Raw genomic sequence first — 23,373 nt, 5'->3', positions numbered from 1 at the left:
GTACTTCACATCACTGCGGTGCATATTTGTACTGACATGATGCATAGCAATGTGAGCACTCTTTTGCTCTCTGGCTCATATTTTTGTAGTATCAACACAATAGGCCTGATTTAAAAAGGTAACTTGCACTTTTGAGTAATTTATACTTTGGTGTAAGTTTACTACTTTTTGTTTTTTACAAACCCAGACTGTAAATTTGCTACAAAAGGGTAACTTCCATGTCTCTACCCACGAAAAATAGCAATTGGCTTACATTTGGATAGATAGGTGCCACAGGCCCTTATTATGACCCTGGTGGTCTTCTGACTACCAGGGTAAATGTGTAGATATCACCGCCAATAGGCTGACGGTGTTTACCGCCACATTATGAGTGAGAACTGCCAGACCGGAGATGTACATCTCTGACCCTGCGATCCACAGCACAGCCCCGGCGGCATTATGAACCGGCCTATCGCCACGGCTTCCACAGCGGTAGCACAGTCACGAAAACCATGGCGGTAGGGCTATCGATGACAGGGAATTCCTTCCCTGTCACCGGTAGACGGCTTCCTTGCCCCCCAAGCAAGCACCTGACCCCCCACACACACATAGCACCCCCCTACAGTCACAGCAACCCCCGACGGTCACAGCGCCCCCCAAACACATAGCACCCCCTCCCCGAATGCATACACACATACACCCACACGCACCATGCATACACCCATTCACTAACACTTCCATACACGCATCCACTCACACTCATCCACACATGCATTCACTCACACTTCCACATACACATCCACTCACACTCATCCACACATGCATTCACTCACACATACTCACACGCATTCACTCACACTTCTATACATGCAGTCACTCACACATACTCACACACATTCACTCACACATACTCACACCCATTCTCTCACACTTCCACACACGCAGTCACTCACACATACTCACATGCATTCAGGCACGCATACACACAAACATCCAAACATGCTTACTCACATGCAGACACGCACGCTCTTCACCATTCAGACACGCATTTACTCACACGCATTCAACCACGCATACACCACAACACTCACAGTCGCATTCACACACGCACACAAATTCTTACACACATGCAGATACCACACACTCACGCACAACACCTCCCACCCTCCCACTCCCCTTCCCTGTTGGACACCCGGCTTACCTTGTCCTGCGAGGAGGTTGTCCGGCTGGGAACGGGAAGGGGCGCTGCTACCGCCTGCAGCACCCTACCATCAGGACACCGCCAGGACGTCTGTATGGTCAAAATATGGTTGGCGGCATCCTACTGGCAGCGCAGTGCTGGTGGTAGCAGTGCCAGTGCACTGTCGTCCGCCAGCATGGTTACTGCCGGATTTCCGCCCAAAGTGTGGCAGAAATCCAGCAGTAACCATAATATGGCGGGCAGAACACCGCCAGCACTAGCGGTCTTCTGGCGCCCGTGGCTTTGGCAGTCTCGCTCAGAGACCGCCAAAATCATAATGGGGGCCATAATCTCTAAACGCCACCCTCCCATGCCTCTCTCAAAACCCTCTTGCACCTCCCCGATCCTATTACCTTTTGGGGTAAATCCAACCCTTTTCTCACCCACTCCTTTCAGTTAAACCCGAATGTACTATGAAAATGTATACTTACATTTGCTGAAACTCCGCATTTGGGTTGATCACCTCATACACATAAGTATAGTTAATTGTGGGGGTGTAAGTTCTACACATAGTTTGTGAATAGCACTTTATAGTACATGTTTTCCTATTACAAAATATACTATGAAGTGTAGTTTGTAAATCAGGCCGTATGTTTTTCACATAGTGGTATTAGCCTAAAACCTAAACTAATAATTGGTAGTTGATGTAACGGCAGTCCTTTCCTGATTTGGCTACCATTATTCACAACTCAGTGGAGTCCCCAAAATACTGTATATGTTTTGTATGTTGTTTATTTTTCCTTGTTCACTTCTCACTTACGCTGTATCTCTTTCCATTGCCGACCCCTTTTAAATTATCAATTTTGCTTTGATTTCCTTAGACAGTAGATACAATTGTGCCCACCGTCAATATTTATCTATTAACCCTGGTTACCCATTATCTACTATCCTGTCTTTTTTGCAGGTCTTCCTCTTTATGGTGGGGTCCCTCAGACAATCACTCTTCTACAATCACAAACACTCTGAAGGACACTTAGACCTGGCCGGACAGCCTGACAGATGCTAGGTCAGGGGAGGCCATGACATCCATGTCCCTGGTAGCGGGCCTCCTGCCATATTGTGAGATCCCCACTTGCATTATGTGCATCTGCCGATATGAGGGGTTGCACAGTATGCAGAAATGTGTGCAACGTGGGCTCTCTCTTGATGTGGCCGTACTCAACTGGCATTTTTATTATTCCGAAATAAATCCCCAAAATGATTGTTTGTGGAGAGTTTAACCCTGACTCTTGAGATGTTTGCTCCCAAAGCATGATGGTCATTTGTATTGTTCCATAGACAGGGCAGCCATGCTTTTCCTGCAGTGGTTCAGTGTTGATGGGCTGCTGGTCAAAGGTTTATGACAGCGCAGCCAGTTGAGCCTCCACCTCTGAAAACCTTGAACTTCGTGCACCTATATTTGAGACAGCACACACTGACTTTTGGGCTCCTGTACTTTAATACTGTACATTAGGTCTTTTCTGTGTGTAATGACTGAGTAAGCATATGTTTGAAAACAAGGGGTATGTTTGACTTTAGCATATTAGATGAATTTGGAGTATCGAGTTGAAAGTGTAAATGTATCTGATGCTCATTTTGGCAGAAGGTTTTATAACATGGGTGAGGTGCCCTCTTTGAAATCCATGTAGAAATGAAGGGGTCGGGCTGAAGAGGTATGTCTGCCTTTAGTTATTTAAATATTGGAAAATGTCCAGACAAAAGTCTAAATCTCATGCCATATTTCAAAGATAATATGCAATCCTGGACCACATACATCTTTGGCAAAATATGAGTAAAATATGGGAATCCTGTATACTGTTATGCGGCATTAGTGAAGACACTCAATACCTTATGTGCTAGGAAACTTCCTAAAGCTTTTTGTAATTATCTTCATCATAGTAATTATCAATAGATCATTTTGTTTGTATTTTTAAATAAAAATCAATTGTTAATGTCTTAGCACTATAAGAATAAAATAAATTAATACATATCCTGGATGTACTGAGCCTACAAAGTGGGTGCAAGACAGTTCCTCCATTTCAGGAGGATCTATAAAGTGTTGATAACCTAAAAGATACTATGCTCACCTGCACATGAAATGCATTTTGCTAATGTCTCTTTCATTTCCCCAGGCCTATGGTATGGAATGACAGTTGGCGCTTTTGTTCCTGCCTTCTTCCTCACAATTTACATTTTAAGAACAAACTGGAACACTTTAAAAGAAGAGGTAAGCTATTGCAGATCTTTGTTTGTTAAGTGCTGAGCGTCACTTTTGCCATATCGTCCCACCACATGTGTGATCAATTTATAGTTTAAATTATTTAGGTCACACCTTAATGGATCACACAACCTTGGGGAAGATAATTAGGGGTTTCATGACTGGATGGGAAGGGAGAGTTGGGGAACGGTGAGGCAGACAAAAATAAAGACAATATTCATCAAGTTGATGAGCAGCAAGTCATCATCATCACATCTTTTGTGGAAGGAATGACACAGTTCAGTTACCTTCAGCCCCAGAGACTCAAGAAATCTTATTGCCATGTTACTTAGGGTTGAAAAATACAAAATAGAGAGGACCCACACAGTTCTACAAATTGTTATTGTTAAGAAAAGAAAAACAATACTGCATATTGTTAGAAATTGGGTCTCTAGTGGGCAGAGTATACACCCTTGTCCAAGTAGGGACCACAATCCTAGGCAGGGTAGGTCACAGCACAATCCATATTGTCCTGTGCTGGTAGCTTGGCAGAGAGCAAGCATGCTAAACTTAGAAAGCAATGCGTAAAGTATTTGTGCAATAACTCATACAGTAAAACAGTGAAAATACCACAGAAATACACCATACAGGTTTAGAAAAATAGATAATATGTATCTAAATAAAATAAGATAAAAACGAAAAAAATCCAATATGCACAAGTTGAGATATCACTTTTTAAAGGTTTAAAACAGTCTCAATCCTTTAGAATCAATGGATGTATCCTTGCAACACACAGTACCTGGGATGGGCCACAGAGGAGGAGATTACTTGAAAAAAAGGCGCTGCATCAGACTTTCTGGCGCTGCACAGATGATGCGTCATTTCCTTCTACGCTGCAAGGCGATAAGCCGATTTCCAGAAGCGCAGCTTTAGTTCCTCACTGAGATGCTGTTATATTTTGATGCCCCGGGACGATGCGTTGAAAATCCTTGACACAATGGTAAGAAGGAGCAGGCGCTGTGTCAATCCAGTAGGCGATGCGGTGAATTTTCATCCATGAGGCATGCGTTGCATCAATTTCTGCAGGCGTTGCGTTGAATTTTTGACGCATGGTGAATTACTTCTCTGAGGTGAAGTCTTTGTGGCCCTGAAACTGCAGAACAGGAGGCAAACCCAATCCAAGCCCTTGGAGTGCACTCGTGGGGAAGGCAGAGTCCTTCCAGCAGAGTCAGAGACCAGCAGGCAGCAGGGCAGCAGTCCTTCCCAGCAAAGTAGTCCGGGTGAGTCCTTTGGGCATTCAGGAAGTCCCTCTGACAGAGTCCAGGTGTAGATCCAGAAGTGTCTGATTTGGTGGGAACAGAGGCCCAGTATATATACCCAAAAGTGCCTTAGAAGTGGATGAAACTTCAAAGAGTTGTTTTGAAGTGCACAAGTTCCCTTTTCAGCCCAGTCCCGTATGCCACGATCCCTGTGAGGGGTTATCAGCCCTTTGTGAGTGCAGGCCAAAGGCCTTTGAAGTGTAAGAGAGAGCCCCTCCACCTTTCCTGCCCAGGGAGACCATTCTGTGTGCAGATGGATGCAGATGTGACTGAGTGCCCTGTTTTTCTGGCTGTCTAGGTGGAATGCACAAGGGGAGCTGTCAACCAGCACAAACCAGACGTTGATTGGAGACAGGCTATAAGGCACAGATGGCAGTAAGTACAGAGAAATGGCTCTTTTCAAAAAGTGGCATTTCTAAAATAGTAATATTAAATCCAACTTTGCCAGTAAGCAGGATTTTCTGTTACCATTCTGGCCATACTAAAAATGACAGGCTTACTCCTTCCAGATCAGAGTCTATCACTTAAGAGTACATGAGGGCAGTTCTAATGCTAGTATATTAGAGGAGCAAACCCCACAGTAGTAGAAAACGAATTTGTGAGTGTTTCACTGCCAGGACATGTAAAACACATGTACATTTCCTGCCTTTTACTTACATAGCACCCTGCCTTATGGGTTACCTAGGGCGTACCTGAGGGGTGACCTAGATGTAGAAAAAAGAGAGTTTAAGGCTTGGCAAGTAGTCTTAAATGCCATGTTGAAGTGGCAGTTAAACTGCACACACAGGACTTGCAATGGCAGGCCTGAGACACGGCTAAGGGGCTACTTATGTGGGTAGCACAGTCAATGCTGCTGGCCCACTAGTAGCATTTAAAACCAGCAAAAACAGTGTCAGAGAAATGAAGGGAGGCAGGGAAAAGGTTGGGGGATGACCACCCTAAGGCTGTCAGGTCTAACACATATAAATGCCAAAATCATGGGTTAATTTGCATTCTTCTTCTCGTAATGTCCATTTTGTGTGCAGGGCTGAAGTGGTCTAGTCAGCAGGATTGTCAGGCCTATGGAGATTTTGTGCAGAAGAAGAGAAGGCATGTGGAATTAAAAAAAGTAAGGGCCATATTTATACTTTTTGACGCAAAACTGCGCTAACGCAGTTTTGCGTCAAAAAATTAAGCGCAGGCTAACCCCATTCCAACGCGCCAGCCGGGCGTCATATTTATGGAATGACGCTAGCCGGCGCTGCTGTCTGGTGAGCGTAAAAAAAAATGATGCAAACCGGGCAGCGCTGGTGTAGGGAATAATGTGGGTTGTGCGTCATAAAATGGTGCAAGTCAGGTTAGAGTAAAAAATTATGACACTAACCTGACTCGCGTCATTTTATGACGCACAACCACCATGGAAATGACTCCTGTCTTAGCAAAGACAGGAGTCATGCCCCACTGCCCAATGGCCATGCCCAGGGGACATATGTCCCCTGGGCATGGCCATTGGGCACAGTGGCATGTAGGGGGGCCCAAGTTAGGCCCCCCTATGCCACTTAATTTTTTTTAAAAAAATACTTACCTCTACTTACCTGTACTTACCTGGGATGGGTCCCCCATCCATGGGTGTCCTCCAGGGGTGGGCGAGGGTGGCAGGGGGTGTCCCTGGGGGCATGGGAGGGCACCTCTGGGCTCCTTCCGAGCCCACAGATCCCTTAACGCCTACCCTGACCAGACGTTAAAAAATGACGCAAATGCGGCTGCACATCATTTTTTAAGGCCAGCCCCCTCCCGTGCGTCATTTTTGCACGGGAGTTTAAATAAGGCGCAAAGGCCTTAGAGTCATTTTAGCGTGGAAACGCCAACCCTGCATCTCATTAACACAAGGTAGGTGTCCACGCAAAAAAATGACGCAAACTCCAAGGATTTTGACGCTAGACGGGTCTAGCGTCAAAGTATAAATATGGAGTTAGCTTTGCGTCGAATTTGCGTAAAAAAAAACAACGCAAATCCGGCGCGAACAGAGTATAAATATGCCCCTAAATGTGAATATTGTAGATTCAAAGTAAGTACCATGGTGGATGAGGATCAAGAGGGTAGAGCATAGGCTAGAGCAGCCGTGTGCCATTCGGAAGTAAGAACAGTCTTTTACCACCAATCCCAGACAAGTAGCTGCATGTACCTAGCTGATCAATCCCACAAATGTCGATAATATATAGCTTTGTGTGTCCATATTGTGGCATATGTTCAGTGACAGCTCTTCCCAGCCCACAAACACTTAATTAAAGTTTGACATTGCAACCAGACCACTGCTGAAATTTTTCTAATCAGCACACCTCTCTCCAGTCCACAAGAGTAGGCCTATTTGAGTCATGTTGTTTCCCATGGAAATAGATAAGCATTGTTCCTAACTTTTTTCTTCTGGCAGTTGTCATAGTCCTGTCCCGACTCCCGACCGAAATGAGATTAGTGTTGATGAACAAGAAAAGCAAAAGAATTTGAGCATTTTGTGTAGTTTTGCTATCAACACTGACTGGTGTCTGAAGATCTGAAAGAAAAAAGAAGTACAGGGAAGGAGAGAACCATATAAGTAATTATAGTGAAATGTGAAAGCAAGGCAATCATTCAGGCAGAATCATCCCCGGGCCCTAACCATTACACACACGCACATGCACACCCACACACACACACACACACACTGGCCACACAAAATGGCAACTTGGCCAGCAAAGAAATGAGGAATGGTAATCAAAGAAGAAACCACTAACATTAATTCAGCAATGCCAAAAAATGAAAATTGAGTCAATTTAAAAAATTTCCACTAATAAAATATCCCAAGGCATCAAAAGTTACCCCTCCAAAATACACTTTGCAGAAAAACATAAAATACAACCATATTTTGCATTTAATCCAAGGGAATTTAAAAGATCAATAGATTTAAAAAAACACACCAGAGAAAGCAGAGAAAGCATATATATATATATATATATATATATATACATATATATATATATATATATAACCTAGTGATAGTTATAGTTAGGACCTAGGGCCTGATTAGACCTTGACGAATGAGATACTCCATCCCACACGTGACGGATATCCAACCCGCCGTTTTACAAGCTTCATAGGATATAATGGAATTTGTAATACACTGGGCGAGATATCTGTCACATTTGGGATGGAGTATCTCATCGGCCAAGGTGGTAATCAGGCCCCTAGTTTCTAAAGAAAAAGCATTTTTTCACATGAATACATCTTTGATGCTGGGTAACAAAACTTCACAAAAATTTTCCAAAGAAATTTGCCGCCCACGTCTGGAAGGGTTTGGGGTGATCGGTCAAGCAGGGGCTGAGAAAAAGTGGGGTCCCAAAACATGTTTTCTCCATGTTAATTTCCATAGGGATTTTGAACAGGAATAACGTCTGAAAAAACTAAACTCGTGCCGAAAAGTAACTTTGAGCAAGAAGGTATAGTTTCTTAACATAAGTATAACTATAAGTATAACTACAGTATAACTGCTGAATTTCTATGGTTATGTTTGGTTAAAACGTCAACCGAACTATAATGCCCCTGTAACCTTCATTTTTGACAGTGAATTTCTATGTTTTTTTAATTTATATATACACACACGCACACACACACACATATACGTATGCAACTAATTACTATTGCTGGCTGGCCTGACCAGTGGACAGACTAGTCCCCAGACACTAAAGGAGCAAAATAGTAGAAAATTCACAAACAACGCACAAAGAAATGGAGAAAAAAGTCAGGTAAATTCAGTGCCTTAGCCCTCCCAAAAATGTGCAAACTTTGCCCCTTGGAAAATGTCAATGCAAAATGGACCCCCACTGCAACTCCACACCAGCTACAATCAAATTTTAAAATGTAACAAAAAGAGGTAAACAATATTGGTGCATGCTCTCCATCAATCAATAAACATCCAAATACTTGACTTCTCCCAAACAAATGCTTAAAATCCAATGGTCTATATGCCGCAGGAATTTGCACACAGAGTGATTCTTACACCTTATAATCCAAAAGAAAGAGGAACTGGAAGGAGCCTTCTGGACAGGAAGAGGAAGTTGCAGACTCTGTGGCACTTGTTATTGCTGAAAAAAATTACTTTCAAAAAATGTGTTTTGATCTAAAAAAAACTACCTGAACCGTCTGTTTGGGTGCAATACCTATTTGAAAAGTAGTGCTGCTGATCATGTCCTTTTGTTACTGCCTGCATTAGAATATGGTGCAGAAAGGCTTCCGAGTGACCCGAAATCGAGTTAGGGGAAGCCAAATCTTGTTTTGCCCACCAGCTTGCTTGCTAGAGCCTCTTGTTGTTTCCATTGTCATTGTGTTTCTCGAATAGGAAAAAAAATCCACTGCATGATAATTGTAATGAATTTGGCTGGTACTCTGCTTTAAATTCCGTCCAGGCCTAGTTAAACATAAACCACTACAATTACTGCTCAACCTTGACTCTTGGGCAACTATATAAAAAATCCATTGACATTGTATACTATGGTCCAGGTATAACAGGCAGTGACTCAACAAACCCTTTGGGCACAGATTGAGGCCCATATTTATACTTTTTGACGCTAAACTGCGCTAACGCAGTTTAGCGTCAAAAAGTTTTGCGCCGTCTAACGCCATTCTGAAGCGCCATGCGGGCGCCGTATTTATGGAATGGCGTTAGACGGCGCAATCAGACCGGCGCTGCCTGGTTTGCGTGGGAAAAAACCACGTAGACCAGACAGCGCCGGCGTAGGGGGAAAATGGCGCATGGGCGTCTTAAAATGGGGCAAGTCAGGTTACGTCGAAAAAATCGTCTTAACCCGACTTGCGCCATTTTTTAACGACGCCCATCCCCCATCAACATGACTCCTATCATTGTAAAGATAGGAGTCATGCCCCCTTGCCCAATGGCCATGCCCAGGGGACTTCTGTCCCCTGGGCATGGTCATTGGGCATAGTGGCATGTAGGGGGGCACAAATCAGGCCCCCCTATGCCACAAAATATTATTTAAAAAAAATATATATATACTTACCTGAACTTACCTGAATGTCCCTGGGGTGGGTCCCTCCAGCCTTGGGTGTCCTCCTGGGGTGGGCAAGGGTGGCAGGGGGGGTCCCTGGGGGCAAGGGAGGGCACTCTGGGCTCATTTTGAGCCCACTTGTCCCTTAACGCCATGCCTGACCCAGGCGTTAAAAAGCGGCGCAAATGCGCCGTTTTTAGCCACGCCAACTCCCGGGCGTCTCTTTTGCCCGGGAGTATAAATACCACGTAAAGGCCTGGGAGTCATTTTTTAGACGGGAACGCCTCCCTTGCATATCATTAACGCAAGGAAGGGGTTCACGCTAAAAAATGACGCACATTCCGGGAACTTTGGCGCTATTCGCCTCTAACGCCATAGTATAAATATGGCGTTAGTTGGCGTTAGTTTTGCGTCGAAATTGCGTCAAAAAAAACGACGCAATTTCGGCGCAAACGGAGCATAAATATGGCCCTGAATGTGTTTAAATATACATCCATCTTTGAATGATGAACCCGATTTGTAGGTTTTTGACTAACTGATCTAATGGTAAATTGATAGCTTTCCCTTGATATACTACTCCAATCTTTCCATTACTAATTTATTGTTCTTTTTATCCATGCCTCTTTGTCTATAGACTTTGCGAATGTACTGTGAGCTGAATTGTGTTTGTAATAATAATTGTAATGGAATCATTATACAAAACTTTTAGGGACAAAATGATTGGTGGAATCAAAACTGAATTTTCACTCTCTAGTTCATCATGTTGTGATACAGCATCAGCCATCTCATTCATAGGGCATGGTCTATAATTTAACACACAATGTTAGTAGACAAAAACAAATTGCAGCTGAGGTTTTAGGTGGCAGTGCCAGTGCTCTGGTTGATTTCAGGAACTGCAAATTTCTGGGATACATATACATTTCTAAAAAAATTTTTAAACCCTCTCAATTAATGTCTTCATTCATCAAGATATGTCTTAATGGCCAAACATTCCTTGACACTTATTGTGTAGTTTAATTCTTTTGGTGAGCATATATTAGAAAAGTATGCTACTGAATGAACCTGATCAGAGTTAGGATTTCTCTGGCATATAACAACTCCTTTGGAATGATAACAAGATTCCATCTCCACAATGAAGGTTCATTTTACGTTATGGTGAAAGCAAAATTCCTGATATGCTTCTCTTCTTTAAACTGAAATAATACTCCTGCATGCAGTAACTTGCTGACAGGTATTATGAATTCAGAAAACAGATGGTTGAGCCACCTATAAAAACAGGCAAATTCCCAAAAATCCCCCATGAGTTGCTTTAACATAAGTTTGTGTTTGGCACTGAACTAGTTCTGCCACTTTATTTTCCTCCATTTCATTTTTTAAGGAATATTGATGTGGCTCTAAAAACTCCACAGTAGTGGCATGAAAACAATATTTATCCATTTTAGCAAACTGTTTGTGCTCTCCAGCCTTACTATGTAATAAGTGTGTTTCCAGTGGATTAGAATAGATCAAAATATCATGTAAATAGACAATAAAAAATACACTGAAATGTTGTACATAGCTTTGCAGAGACCAAAATACTTGACCGGGTTTGTGAATGTTAGAAATAGGATCTTTGGTTGGCAGTCAGGTTACCCCCTGTCCAAGCAAGGACCCTCACTCTAGTCAGGGTAAAAGATAATCACCCTCAGCTAACCCCTGCTCACCCCCTTGGTAGCTTGGCATGAGCAGTAGGCTTAATTTGAGAGCGCTAGGTGTAAAGTATTTGTACCAACACACAGGGTAACTAAATGAAAACACTACAAAATGACACAACACTGGTTTAGAAAAATAGAAAATATTTATCTAAACAAAACAAGACCAAAACAACAAAAATCCACAATAGACAAATCAAGTTATCAACTAAAAAGGAAAAAGAGTCTTTATGTAGTTTAAAACACACACTAACACTGTTAGCGTACAAATGTACCTTGGGTGCACCAAAAATAACCCTGCACAGGCGAGTGTGCGTCAAAAAGGGCTTGCGATGCGTTGATTTCACTCATGAGTGAGACCTTGCGTTATTTCTCCTTTCGTCGGGCTGGGGCGAGTCGTTTCTTCTCTCTGCAGGAGAGCGATGCGTTGGTCCGGTCAGCACTCCTGGGTCCGGGCAGGCCTTGCGTTGTTTTTACATGCCCAGCGGTATTTGCATCGGAAATCCAGCCGCACAATGATCCGAAAACCACACAGCGCGGGTTGCGATCTCACCAGCCTCCGTCAGCGATGCTGCACGTCGTTTCTCCAGCTCCGTGCGTCGATTCTTCGGCCGCGTTGTAGGCGAGCGTCGACTTTCAGCCGCAAAGCCAGTGGCGCGAAGTTTCTTCAGCTGCAGATCAGAGTAACGTCAATCTTTTTCCTGCACGGTGTTCTGTGCATGGATTTCTTCCTCTTAGGCTGCCAGCTTCTCCTTTCAGGGCCCCAGGAACTGGATGGGCACCACAGGGCAGAGTAGGAGTCTCTCCAGAGACTCCAGGTGCTGGCAGAGAGAAGTCTTTGCTGTCCCTGAGACTTCAACAACAGGAGGCAAGCTCTAAATCAAGCCCTTGGAGATCTTCACAAGATGAAAGGCACACAAAGTCCAGTCTTTGCCCTCTTACTCTGGCAGAAGCAGCAACTGCAGGATAGCTCAACAAAGCACAGTCACAGGCAGGGCAGCTCTTCTTCCTCATCTCTTCAGCTCTTCTCCAGGCAGAGGTTCCTCTTGGTGTCCAGAAGTGTTCTAAAGTCTGTGGTATTGGGTGCCTTTTTTATACCCAATTTCTCCTTTGAAGTAGGCCTACTTCAAAGCAAAGTCTCTCTTGATTGTGAAGTCCTGCCTTGCCCAGGCCACGCCCTGGACACTCACCAGGGGGTTGGAGACTGCATTGTGTGAGGACAGGCAGAACCCTTTCAGGTGTGAGTGACCACTCTTTCCCTCCCTCCTAGCACAGATGGCTCATCAGGAAATGCAGACTACACCCCAGCTCCGTTTGCGTCACAGTCTAGTGTGAGGTGCAACCAGCCCAACTGTCAAACTGATCCAGACATGGAATCCACAAAGAGGCAGAGTCACAGAACTGGTATAAGCAAGAAAATGCTCACTTTCTAAAAGTGGCATTTTCAAACACACAATCTAAAAATCAACTTTACTAAAAGATGTATTTTTCAAATGTGAGCTCAGAGACCCCAAACTCACTCCACATGTCCATCCCCTCCCAAAGGGAATCTACACTTTAATCAGATTTAAAGGTAGCCCCCATGTTAACCTATGAGAGGGACAGGCCTTGCAACAGTGAAAAACGAATTTAGCAATATTTCACTGTCAGGACATATAAAACACATTACTATGGGGGTCATTACGACACTGGCGGACGGTGGAGAAGCAGCAGTCTTACCGCCAACAGGCTGGCAGTAAAAAGATTGGAATTATGACCGTGGCGGTTACCGCCATGGTCATGCGCCACTTCTCCGTTCCGACCGCCAGGCTGGAGACTTGGGTCTCCAGCCCGGCGGCCGTCACAATACCGCCGGCAGTATCATGACCCGGCTGACCGCCATGGATTTCATGGGGTTTGAAACCGCCATGAAATCCATGGCGGTAAGCACTATCAGTGCCAGGGAATTTCTTCCCTGGCACTGATAGGGGTCTCCCCAACCCCCCATCCCCACCGAGTCCTTCCCCTACACCCCCCACAACCCCTGCCACCTCCAAAGGTGACAGGACCCCCCTCCCCACCGACCCCCAAAATTACCTTACACATACACACCCGACACTCACGCAGGCACCATCAACACACATACCCGCACACACATCAACATACATGCCAACAGCCACACACACAGTCATACGCACACACCCACATTCAGACATACACGCACACATCCATACATACATCCATACAGACATACACGTACTCATTTTCAAACACACAACACCCCCGCATGCATACACGCACTCACACACCCCCTCTACAGACACACACGCACACCCCCATGCACGCACACAACATACAACACCCACCCACCACTCTCCCCTAACGGACGATCAACTTACCTGGTCCGTTGATCCTCCGGGAGGGGACGGGATCCATGGGGGCTGCTCCGCCGCCACCACAACGTCAACAGAACACCGCCACGCCGAATCACAGGACGTGATTCGGTGGGCGGTGTTCTGTTGACGTGGCGGTGGAGGTGGAGCAATCTCCACTTCCCCGCCGCCCGCCAGTATGGCTGCTGGCGGCTCTCCGTCCGAAAAAGGACAGAGGGCTGCCAGCAGTCATAATACGCCGAGTGGAAAACCGCCACGACTGGCGGTCTTCAGCACGGCAGTCCCTCAGCAGTCTTGGCAAAAGACCGCCGAGGTCAAAATGACCCCCTATATGTCTTACCTTAACCATACTCTGCACCCTGCCTTTGGGGCTACCTAGGGCCTACCTTAGGGGTGTCTGACATGTAAGAAAAGGGAAGGTTTAGGCCTGGCAAGTGAGTACACTTGCCAAGTCAAATTTACAGTTAAAACTGCACACACAGACACTGCAGTGGCAGGTCTGAGACATGATTAGAGAGCTACTTATGTGGGTGGCACACCAGTGCTACAGGCCCACTAGTAGCATTTGATTTACAAGCCCTGGGCACCTCTAGTGCACTCTACAAGGGACTTACTAATAAATCAAATATGCCAATCAAGGATAAGCCAATTACATACACATTTTGTAAAGGATCACTTGCACTTTAACATTGATTAGCAGTGGTAAAGTGCCCAGAGTAACAAAAACAGCAAAATCAGAGTCCAGCACACATCAACAACCTGGGAAACAGAGGCAAAACGTTAAGGGAGACCACACCAAGGATGAAAAGTCTAACAGTGAAAAATCTAACTTTTGTAAAGAATTCTATTTTTCATTCATCACCTTCTGGAACGCTGACTAGATGACAGACTCTTTTTAGATTGCACTTTGTGGTTATCTTCCCATTCCTGATTTAGGAGAACAGATATTGTTGGCAAAGGGTAACAATTGTTCATCATAATTTTCCTGTGGGCTTTATAGTCTATAAATGTTCTTAAATCATCCTTTTTTCAGGAACACACAATAATGGGAATGGATCAGGAAACTGTAGGGGGCTAATCTAGATACAGTCTAAGATAGTCTCCATTAAGTAATGGACATATACACAACTGCAAGGAATTTATGCATCTTGCTTTCATAACTGTCAGGTTGGGGTAGTTCATTTGCTTTTTTTTAAAAAATGTCACCAAATTCTTCAAGGTGGTAAAGAGTGAGCACACCTGTAACACACACCCTTGCAAAAACTTTAACGGGATGATTCCCTCTAATGGCCATGAGATTATATAACTATTTTAAAAATAATCAGAATTCAATTGAGCTGTCCTGGGTGTCCAGTCAATACAAGTATTATGTAAGAGACCAAGTAGGCCATTTCCAAAATTAGCTTAAGCTTATCACTGTCTATCAAATCAAAATAAAATTTCTCATTATGACTTCCAAAACAAACCAAATTAATCATATATGTATGAAACCTTGCTAAAACAGGATGAAATAGAGCCATCCACTGCCTTAACATTGTTAGGGATCTTTTTCTTCGTTCCCGAAAGGATTGAGGAATCTTGATGTCCACATAATTCCAGGACATTCCAGAACTTTATATATTTAAAATAACCTTTCACTGAACCTGTGACAAAATCATCTTCATGGAAATTATACTCATCACAGTTGACTGCATCAAAGTTAAGTTTCTATGTATTTCAATCCGTACTCTCAACAAGGCAGCTTCTTTTATTGTTATGGAATTTAGGGCCAAATTTAAGGGAAAATGATGGTGCACTGCTCTGCGCCAAAATTGGCTGCGTCGCACACCATCATTTTCACAATGCAGGGATGTGCCGTATTTGATAGAATACATCTCAACTCGTGTTTCCCCCTGCGCTGGCGCTGAATTTGCTGCCTTGCACCAATACAGCAACGCTGGCACCATTGTGCAAGGATGGCTGCGTTGATGGGGAGATTGTTTTTGGGCAGGAAGGAACACCTTCCAGCACAAAAAACAATCTTAAATGGTGATTTGCTCTTTCAATGTGTGCTGCAGAAAAGCGGCACACATAAAAAGAGCAAGAAACAAGGAGAAATGAAAGCATTTTTCCCCGTTGTGCCATGCTAAAGCCACCCCTCGTAAATCTGGGGCAGCGCCAAAATGCAATGGGTTTTGCTGTGGCACACCCACAACAACGCCCATTGCACTCCCCTTCCGTGCAAAGTGCTGCGTGTGAAGGGGTCGTTTTTACAAGGTGGTGTTCAGCCCCAAAAAGTGGCTTAACGCCACCTTGTAAATACGGTGCAGTGCATAGCGCCACTGGAGCATCACTTAAAGTGAAGCTCCAGTGGCACTAAGGGCTCTTAAATCTTCACCTTGGTTTTCTGCTGGCTGTGGCTCATGATAACCATCATCAGCCACCTCTGCTTTTAATAATCTAGGATTTACTCGGACATTCTTTTACAAAATGTCCTGAACTTCCTCAAAACAATTGCAAACTGTAAGAAATTGGGGGATTGGTTGATCAGGCTGAATCACTAAAGTTACTGAAAAAATCTGTGCTCAACTCACCTGAAGCTGGGGCACAGAGCAGACAGGCTTGACTTAGAGGCAATGTGCAAGGCATGCCTGCAGTTCCAAAATGGCCAAAACACAAGAAAACCCCCAAACCAATTTAGAAAAACAGAGAATATTATAGTAAATAAATGTTGCCAAGATGACACAAATCTAATAAGGGAAAGAAAAGTTTTGAATTTTTATAGTTTAAATAGTGCCAAAAAGTTAAGACTGACCTCAATAGAGCATTGGTCTGATACAGAAACCAAGTTCAAACTGGTTGGAAGTGTTACCTACAGACAAAGGGCCTCATTACGACTTTGGTGGTCCTTTCACAGGACAGCCGAAGCTGTTGCAGGCAAAAGACCGCCAGTACTGGAGGCCTTTTGCCCGCCATCTTAGGAGTGTTCTGCTGGACCAGAGGGTGAAAACAGCATTTTTGCCTGCTGGCCCAGCGGAACACTCACTGTAACATTGTCGCCTGCTTGTAATTGTAACCGAACTTGGACATGGAGCATATCATATGGCAGGGAGGCTGAGCAAGGCATATGAAAACTGTAGAAATTGCACAATCTGTCACTAGTGTGAAGGAGATAAGATAAGATAAAAACATATAAGAGAACCATAGTTTGCTCCTCGCACTCTGTCTCTTGGTCAGGGCTGTCACTGACAACAAATGCGCTGCTCCTTGGGTAGCAGGCAGGGCAAACTTAGTCCCATATTTATACTTTTTTGCGTCGCATTTGCATCATTATTTGACGTAAAAGCGATGCAAACTTAGAACATACAATTATGGCCAATATTTATACTTTTTTAGTGCTGCATTTACGTCATTTCTTGACGCAAAAGCGGTGATAACTTACAAAATATAATTATATTTTGTGCGTTTGTGCTGCTTCTGTGTCAAAAAATGACATAAAATGCGGCGCTGAAAAAGTATAAATATGGGCCTTAGTACTAACACTTGAAAGAAGCTTCTTAACGAGAGCGGGCAGAGTTGACTTTGAAAGTCTCACCACCTGCTTGCTCCTTCTTTGAATGCATACAGGGTTAACATTGTTATTGAAAAAATAACTCAGTTCCTCATACCACAACTGCAAAAGGTGAACAGGTCTTTGAAATGCTATGGGCTGATACAAAAACATGATGGACATGCCAGTAATCCAGTTCCTAGAGGTGACTTGCCCAAACAGGCCAGTGGCTGGAGATGAATGACACAAAACTCCTCCGTATACTATGTTTACAGCGCATATGTGTGCATAAATGTTTGTAGTTTTGTAGTGGGGCATGATGTCTTTCTAAGCAGCTAAAACTGTCCTGCCAGATACTAAAAAGACAGCTATATTTGACTTCAGTAAATATTAAAAACAAAACATCCAACTGGGCACTGGAGTGTAAGGTAAGTTTCCCCAACCTCCTATGTCATCCTTCAAATCGGAAATAAAACAGACCCCTACGGACATACAGCTGCATGACGCTCAGGTGCCATAATGTTCCCAATGCACACATAGTTCAAAACTATATTTATATCATTTACATCAGATTTGGGCTATCTATGTTTGCTCCCTCCCACATATAATTCACACCACTAAAGAGCAAATGAGACATATGAAAGAAGGGTCCACGCTTGGGAAGTGTCCTAATCCTGGGGACCCTTTTAGACCCTATATGGTATATAGACTGAAAAGGACCAAAGTGCTCAAGTGCATCTATTCCAATTCATAAGCAATTTCAAAAAATGTATAAAATAGCCTCAAGGTATCATGCTTCACCATTGGCCATGCCTGCTCACCAAAGAACCATATAATGGCGAGCAGGCTTTCTATGTTCATGGGGAGCGCATATGGATGAAGGGTAGGGCATGGTAGGTAATGCAAGTCAGACTTAAAAAACACAGAAGCCTCTTAACAGGGGCTACCATTTATATTCAAAGAAGGCAATGAAACGGTTAAAAACTGAGGAGATGCCCAGGAGGAATTATTACTCCTTTATCTGACTGGTCAATATGTTTCAGCTGATGGCCCCGGCTGGGGTCCGTGGCTTTCGTCACGACCAAGGATCCCCATTTTCCTATATTATTCGTATAAGCATACTAATCACACAGCAGGCATACACATACTATGCCCAATTATTATTCTTCCTGCTAGACACAGACACTCTTCTCAGTGCCTGTTAAATGGGCCTGTGATGATAGACAAACAAAAGGTAAGCAATATGAGAAAGTAAGGAATATCAAGGTAGTCGCCTACTCCAAATAATGATCTAATCTCCCACAATGAGGCAATCAAAAAAGGAGAATCACCTCATTATTTAAACTGCAATTATTTATTATAAAGTTCCCAACTCTAACGTATCCACGTGCGTGCCATGGCATGATGGTCTTCCATCTAATTAGAGGTAATAAGGTGCTCATTAGTGTTGTGTTTATCCCAGTGAGATGAAAGGAAATCAAATTGGATTCATTTAATAGAGGTTTGTGTATACCGATAGGACGACCAACATGCAGGATATCTCATTTTTTAGCATGTGGGAAGTTTTGTGTTACATCAGATTATCCAAAATGCATCAGTATAAACCATTTCTTTTTGCTGATGGTACAAATCATTGGCAAAATAAGCACTGGAAAAGCCAGTAGACTGAATAAGGTGAGACCCATTGGCTTTGCCAATGTTGTTATATTTTTGAATCACTTGCTGAAGCAGTCACATGAGAAGCCAGGAGATATAATTTTCTGTTAATAAAAAAATGCATTTCTCCATATGGCCTGTCAGCAATGCACATGTCTGCATGTGTAATGTCCCTGTTATTGATTTAGCACATACAACGATGGTGGCAGCATACTGTGTTTTATGGACAATAGTGTGGCCATAGCAATACCACCGTTAAAGTGCCTATTCTTGTCTGACCATGTCTTTTTATATGAATCACTGAAGTGAAGGGCTACTGGCTCACCTGGTTAAAGTTCTGGCTCTACATGGTCTTCCAGTCCTTTGCACTGACATAACGAGCACATGTGAAGTGAGCGATGTGCGTGGCCAGTGTGACAATTGCATTGGTGTGTTTGTGAGCCATAACAACGGAGGTCATTGAGACCCATTTTGGATTCCCCTGTGTTGGCCTTGAACACAATGGATAGTGAACACTGTGCTCACAGTTTGTGGAAGTATATTGCTCACTTTCCTGCAGCTGGAATGAGGAGACCTAAACACTGAAGTGAAGGAAGCAGAGACAGGGACTCCATAAATGTTCTATGTAGCATTTTAGTTAGCAAGGAGCTGCCTATTAGTCTTCCTGAGCACTGCCTTTCGCTGGATGTTAAGGGCTAGGGGTGGGACTGAAAACTCAATAGGGAAAGGTTAGGAAGCCTTTAAGGAAGGCCGGCCCTCTTGTCTTTCCCTGATTATTCTTTTAGGTGAGCTAAAGGCAACCATGTGCTGAAAAAGCATGCCTCATTAGTGCTCTCCTGTTGATGCTCCAGAATGGAAGCAACCCTGCTGGTAGACAAATCACTTGACACATGGTTTTTGTCTGGTGAACGACATGCAATGACACTTGAAAAAAGAACCACCTGAAACTATTCTACAGTTTGAGACAGTGTCGCCAAATCTCCTGTCTGTCAGTTGTGTTTAAAAGTGGGATCCAATCTAAACTACATAGTACCATTTGCAAGCCCTCTATGACCAAGTCAGGGAGTGCTCCGGCAGTGTGTGCTTGACACAGCACCTGCCAATTTCCCAGAGGTTAGAGGGTATAACCTGAAGTCTGTATCTCTTGCTAGAGGAGGTGTGTACTTGTCCTGAAGTACCTAGAAGCCTGCATGTTTGCTGAGAGAAGTAAGAAGCCTGACTGCCCTGCAGGGCGGGACACTGTCCAGGAAGGAGAGAGGCCATGTACATCACCAATGATTGTGGGGCACCCAGAAGACACAGATTAAACAAAAGTGAACTGGGAGGGCTCTGATGCCAGACTCTCCTGTCAGTTCCTGGTGGGAATTGTAATGCTGTCACTGAGCAATTGTCAATGAGCAATTGCCGAAGGCCCAGTTAGGGCTGTAAATATGTGTCTGCAAATCAAATTGCTGAACGGTCTGTGTGGGGCTACATCTGCCAGCTGAAGAAGACCCTCTTGAGGGAAGCATTTGCAAAACTGATGAATGGCCCTTGGATGGCTGCATCTTCTGAGATGCTGAAGACCTGGTCGGGGTCCACACCTACTGTCCAGTCAGCCAAGATGTGGGTACACTGCAAGGATTGCTGTAGCCCCTTCGGACTGCACACATACAGGTGGAAGGTGATTGTAATGCAATAAACTCGTATTCACGCTATTCCTGACTAATCCTTAGCGACTGGGTGGAAATCCTGTGAGACTGGGGACAATTGTTTCTTTGTGGTTGGATCGACTCCACTGGATATGGCTTGGATCCTTGCCATTTAATGTTCTTTGTAAGATCTGTTTTTTTAACCAATTTGGTGACTCTCAGTTTTGCACAGAGCTTTGTTGGGGATTATGAACTGTCAAAAAAGCTTCTGTGTCCTGATAAAAGTCTGAAGTAGACACAATAATAGAAGGTGGAAACATCAACTCTAGGTGAAGGATTCAACACATCTGTTGGTTGGTAAGACCAATGGTATAACACATCAGCTTTTACTATTGTGTTTTTGTTAAAATCTTGACTTTGTTATGTATGTATATTTGTTCACTGGCTCCTTAATACCCTTGTACATAATTAAATTGTTTTAAAATTGAATTCAATTAATTGTACATACTTTTGATTTACATCCATTAATGCCTCAAAAAATGTTTTTGTTTTCTTATATTTTGTCTATGTATTATATATATCACGGTCTAAGTATATTTCCTTTGGCAGCATTTCATTAGGAAATTCATGAACTGGCCTTGGGGTTCCTTTCAGTGTGCATGTCTCCTAATTAATGTGGTAAACAAGACTCCGGATTTCATATAAATAAAGGTTTGCATTGTGTACAAGCTGGATTCTTCTGATTCGAATAAAAACTTTCTGTTTCAATCATAAATGATCAAGGAGTAGTGGGGTAGTTATAGTGGACAGGCGAGCAGGCAGGTAGACTCCTCTTACCTGCCGGGAACTGTGCAGGGAGTTAGTTTCAGCGGCTGGAAACAGTCGAGAAAGAACTCTTGGGATTGTTCAAAGTATTTCCTCCAATATCAGAGTTAAAGTGGCTAACTGCAAAGCAAGACTCCACTTGCATTGGGCAAAATTCTGCCGCCTTTTTAAAATTTTGCAATACCCTAGCAACTGGATTCAGGATCTACTTAAACAGTAGGAAAACCAAGGTCCTTATACTTTTTTAGCGCCGCATATGCGTCATTTTTTTACGCAAAAACGGCGCAAACTTACAAAATACAAGTGCACTTTGTAATTTTGCGCCGATTTTGCGTCAAAAAGTGACGCAAATACGGCATAAAAAATAGTATAAATATGGGCCCAAATGTTTTTAAAATTATCCCTAACATTCCACGTTTTATATTTTAAAGTACATAACTACCGACTAGTCCTTCGGCAATTACCTTCTTTACATACACTAATCACTGGTACTGTTGCTGACAAGTGCTTCATTTGAATACTAATAAATGCATTTAATATTGAAGTACTAACTGAATTTACAAAGTTTGAGTTTCTTGCTTTATTAAATAAAATCAAACAGTTCAGCATACAACGGTGTCTGTCAAAACACTCACAACTCAAACCAACTATGCCTAGACATTGCTTCATTGTTGTGCCATCTGTGTTTATATCAGAACTGACGGTTGATGGAGTCAGTGGTTTCGACATTAATAAGAAAAATCTTACCGATAGCAGAGTCTTGGTCCGTATGCCGATCTTGCACACTCTTCCCAACTTTCATGTGACTCTTGCAGGGGGGGGGTCTGCGGTTTGCACTGAAACCTTTCCTTGCCCTGCGAGAGATCGGAGATGGCACATGTGGGCTCAAGAGGCCCCTTGGAGATGGCATGCTCTCTTGTGTTTGCCTGTGACAAAGGGCTCTGAGTATACAGGTCCTCAGAGATAGCAGCAGCCACAGTCTGGCTGGGGTGCCAGGTTCCTGAGAACATGTTTCCTCAACAGTCCTGGTTTGTGTAGCACATAAAGGAGACTGGTCAGCACACTATGTGGCCCTATGGATAGCTGAGGTGCTATTGCATGGAGAACTGTTCTCAAAGGTCAGCAAATGGCCTTTTTAGCTAGGCATCCACCATATGCAGTTCCTCTTGACAATGGGTGAAGGGTCTTCTTGGAGTGTAAGAATGATTTACTATCCCCAGAAACAAATCCAGATGCCAGACTGACACTGGGAAACTAGAATTTCTCCAGAAAATAAGTTCCAGCAGGAAAACTGCTGACCATAAAAATCTTCCAACTGGACAAGCCAAACAGCAAGGCGAGGAGAAGGTAGAAAGCAAGGAGGAACATGGAGAAGGCAGAGATTCCACGATTCCAGTGAGTAAGCAATCAAACAAGCACAATTGCTAACCAACAGGACTCAAAATGGACTCCTCTTTTATAGTGCTAAATGCATTTTGAGACAATCCGAACGAGGTTCGGCCATCTTAGATTGAGAAATTAAACAATATTAATATTCAAAATGTTACACAGTAATGGCATTGCATATAGGTATTCCTTCAGAAAAATAGTTGTGAAACACCATAAATTGCAGGAAACATGGTGAATGTTAGAATACCCTGGTTTTAAAGAACCCTTCCCGCATGGGGCTAACATGCGGGAAGGAAGTCATCCCATCACGCATAGCTCAACAGCTCCAGGAGGATGCAGCAGCATCCAAGAAGCAGGAAAATTAGGAGGCACTGCGGGAAGCAGTCAGACAAGAGGGCCATAGGGTCCACAGCCCACACCAGGTCAGTCCAGGAAGGTAAGGGGGGAAGCCTTGCACAATCATAATATGATAGAACTCATACCACTGTAGCGGCAGGTATGTTACTGCATAGCATAGTTTCCACTGGCATTGTGTTACAGGTATTGAA

The 23,373-nt window shown here is 43.6% G+C and overlaps 1 protein-coding gene across 1 annotated transcript in view; it reads left to right on the top strand.

The window, feature by feature from the left end:
- Positions 1–23,373, top strand: part of LOC138283496 (multidrug and toxin extrusion protein 2-like) — a 401,042-nt gene that overhangs the window by 228,195 nt on the left and 149,474 nt on the right. Inside the window, exon 4 of the mRNA XM_069221438.1 lies at positions 3,331–3,425. Coding sequence (XP_069077539.1) covers positions 3,331–3,425 — 95 coding nt within the window. The remainder of the gene's footprint in view (positions 1–3,330; positions 3,426–23,373) is intronic.

This window comes from Pleurodeles waltl, chromosome 3_1 (assembly GCF_031143425.1).
Source record: "Pleurodeles waltl isolate 20211129_DDA chromosome 3_1, aPleWal1.hap1.20221129, whole genome shotgun sequence".
Taxonomy (NCBI): domain Eukaryota; kingdom Metazoa; phylum Chordata; class Amphibia; order Caudata; family Salamandridae; genus Pleurodeles; species Pleurodeles waltl.
The sequence above is the reverse complement of the archived record's forward strand: the minus strand, read 5'-3'. Positions and strand labels throughout refer to the sequence as shown.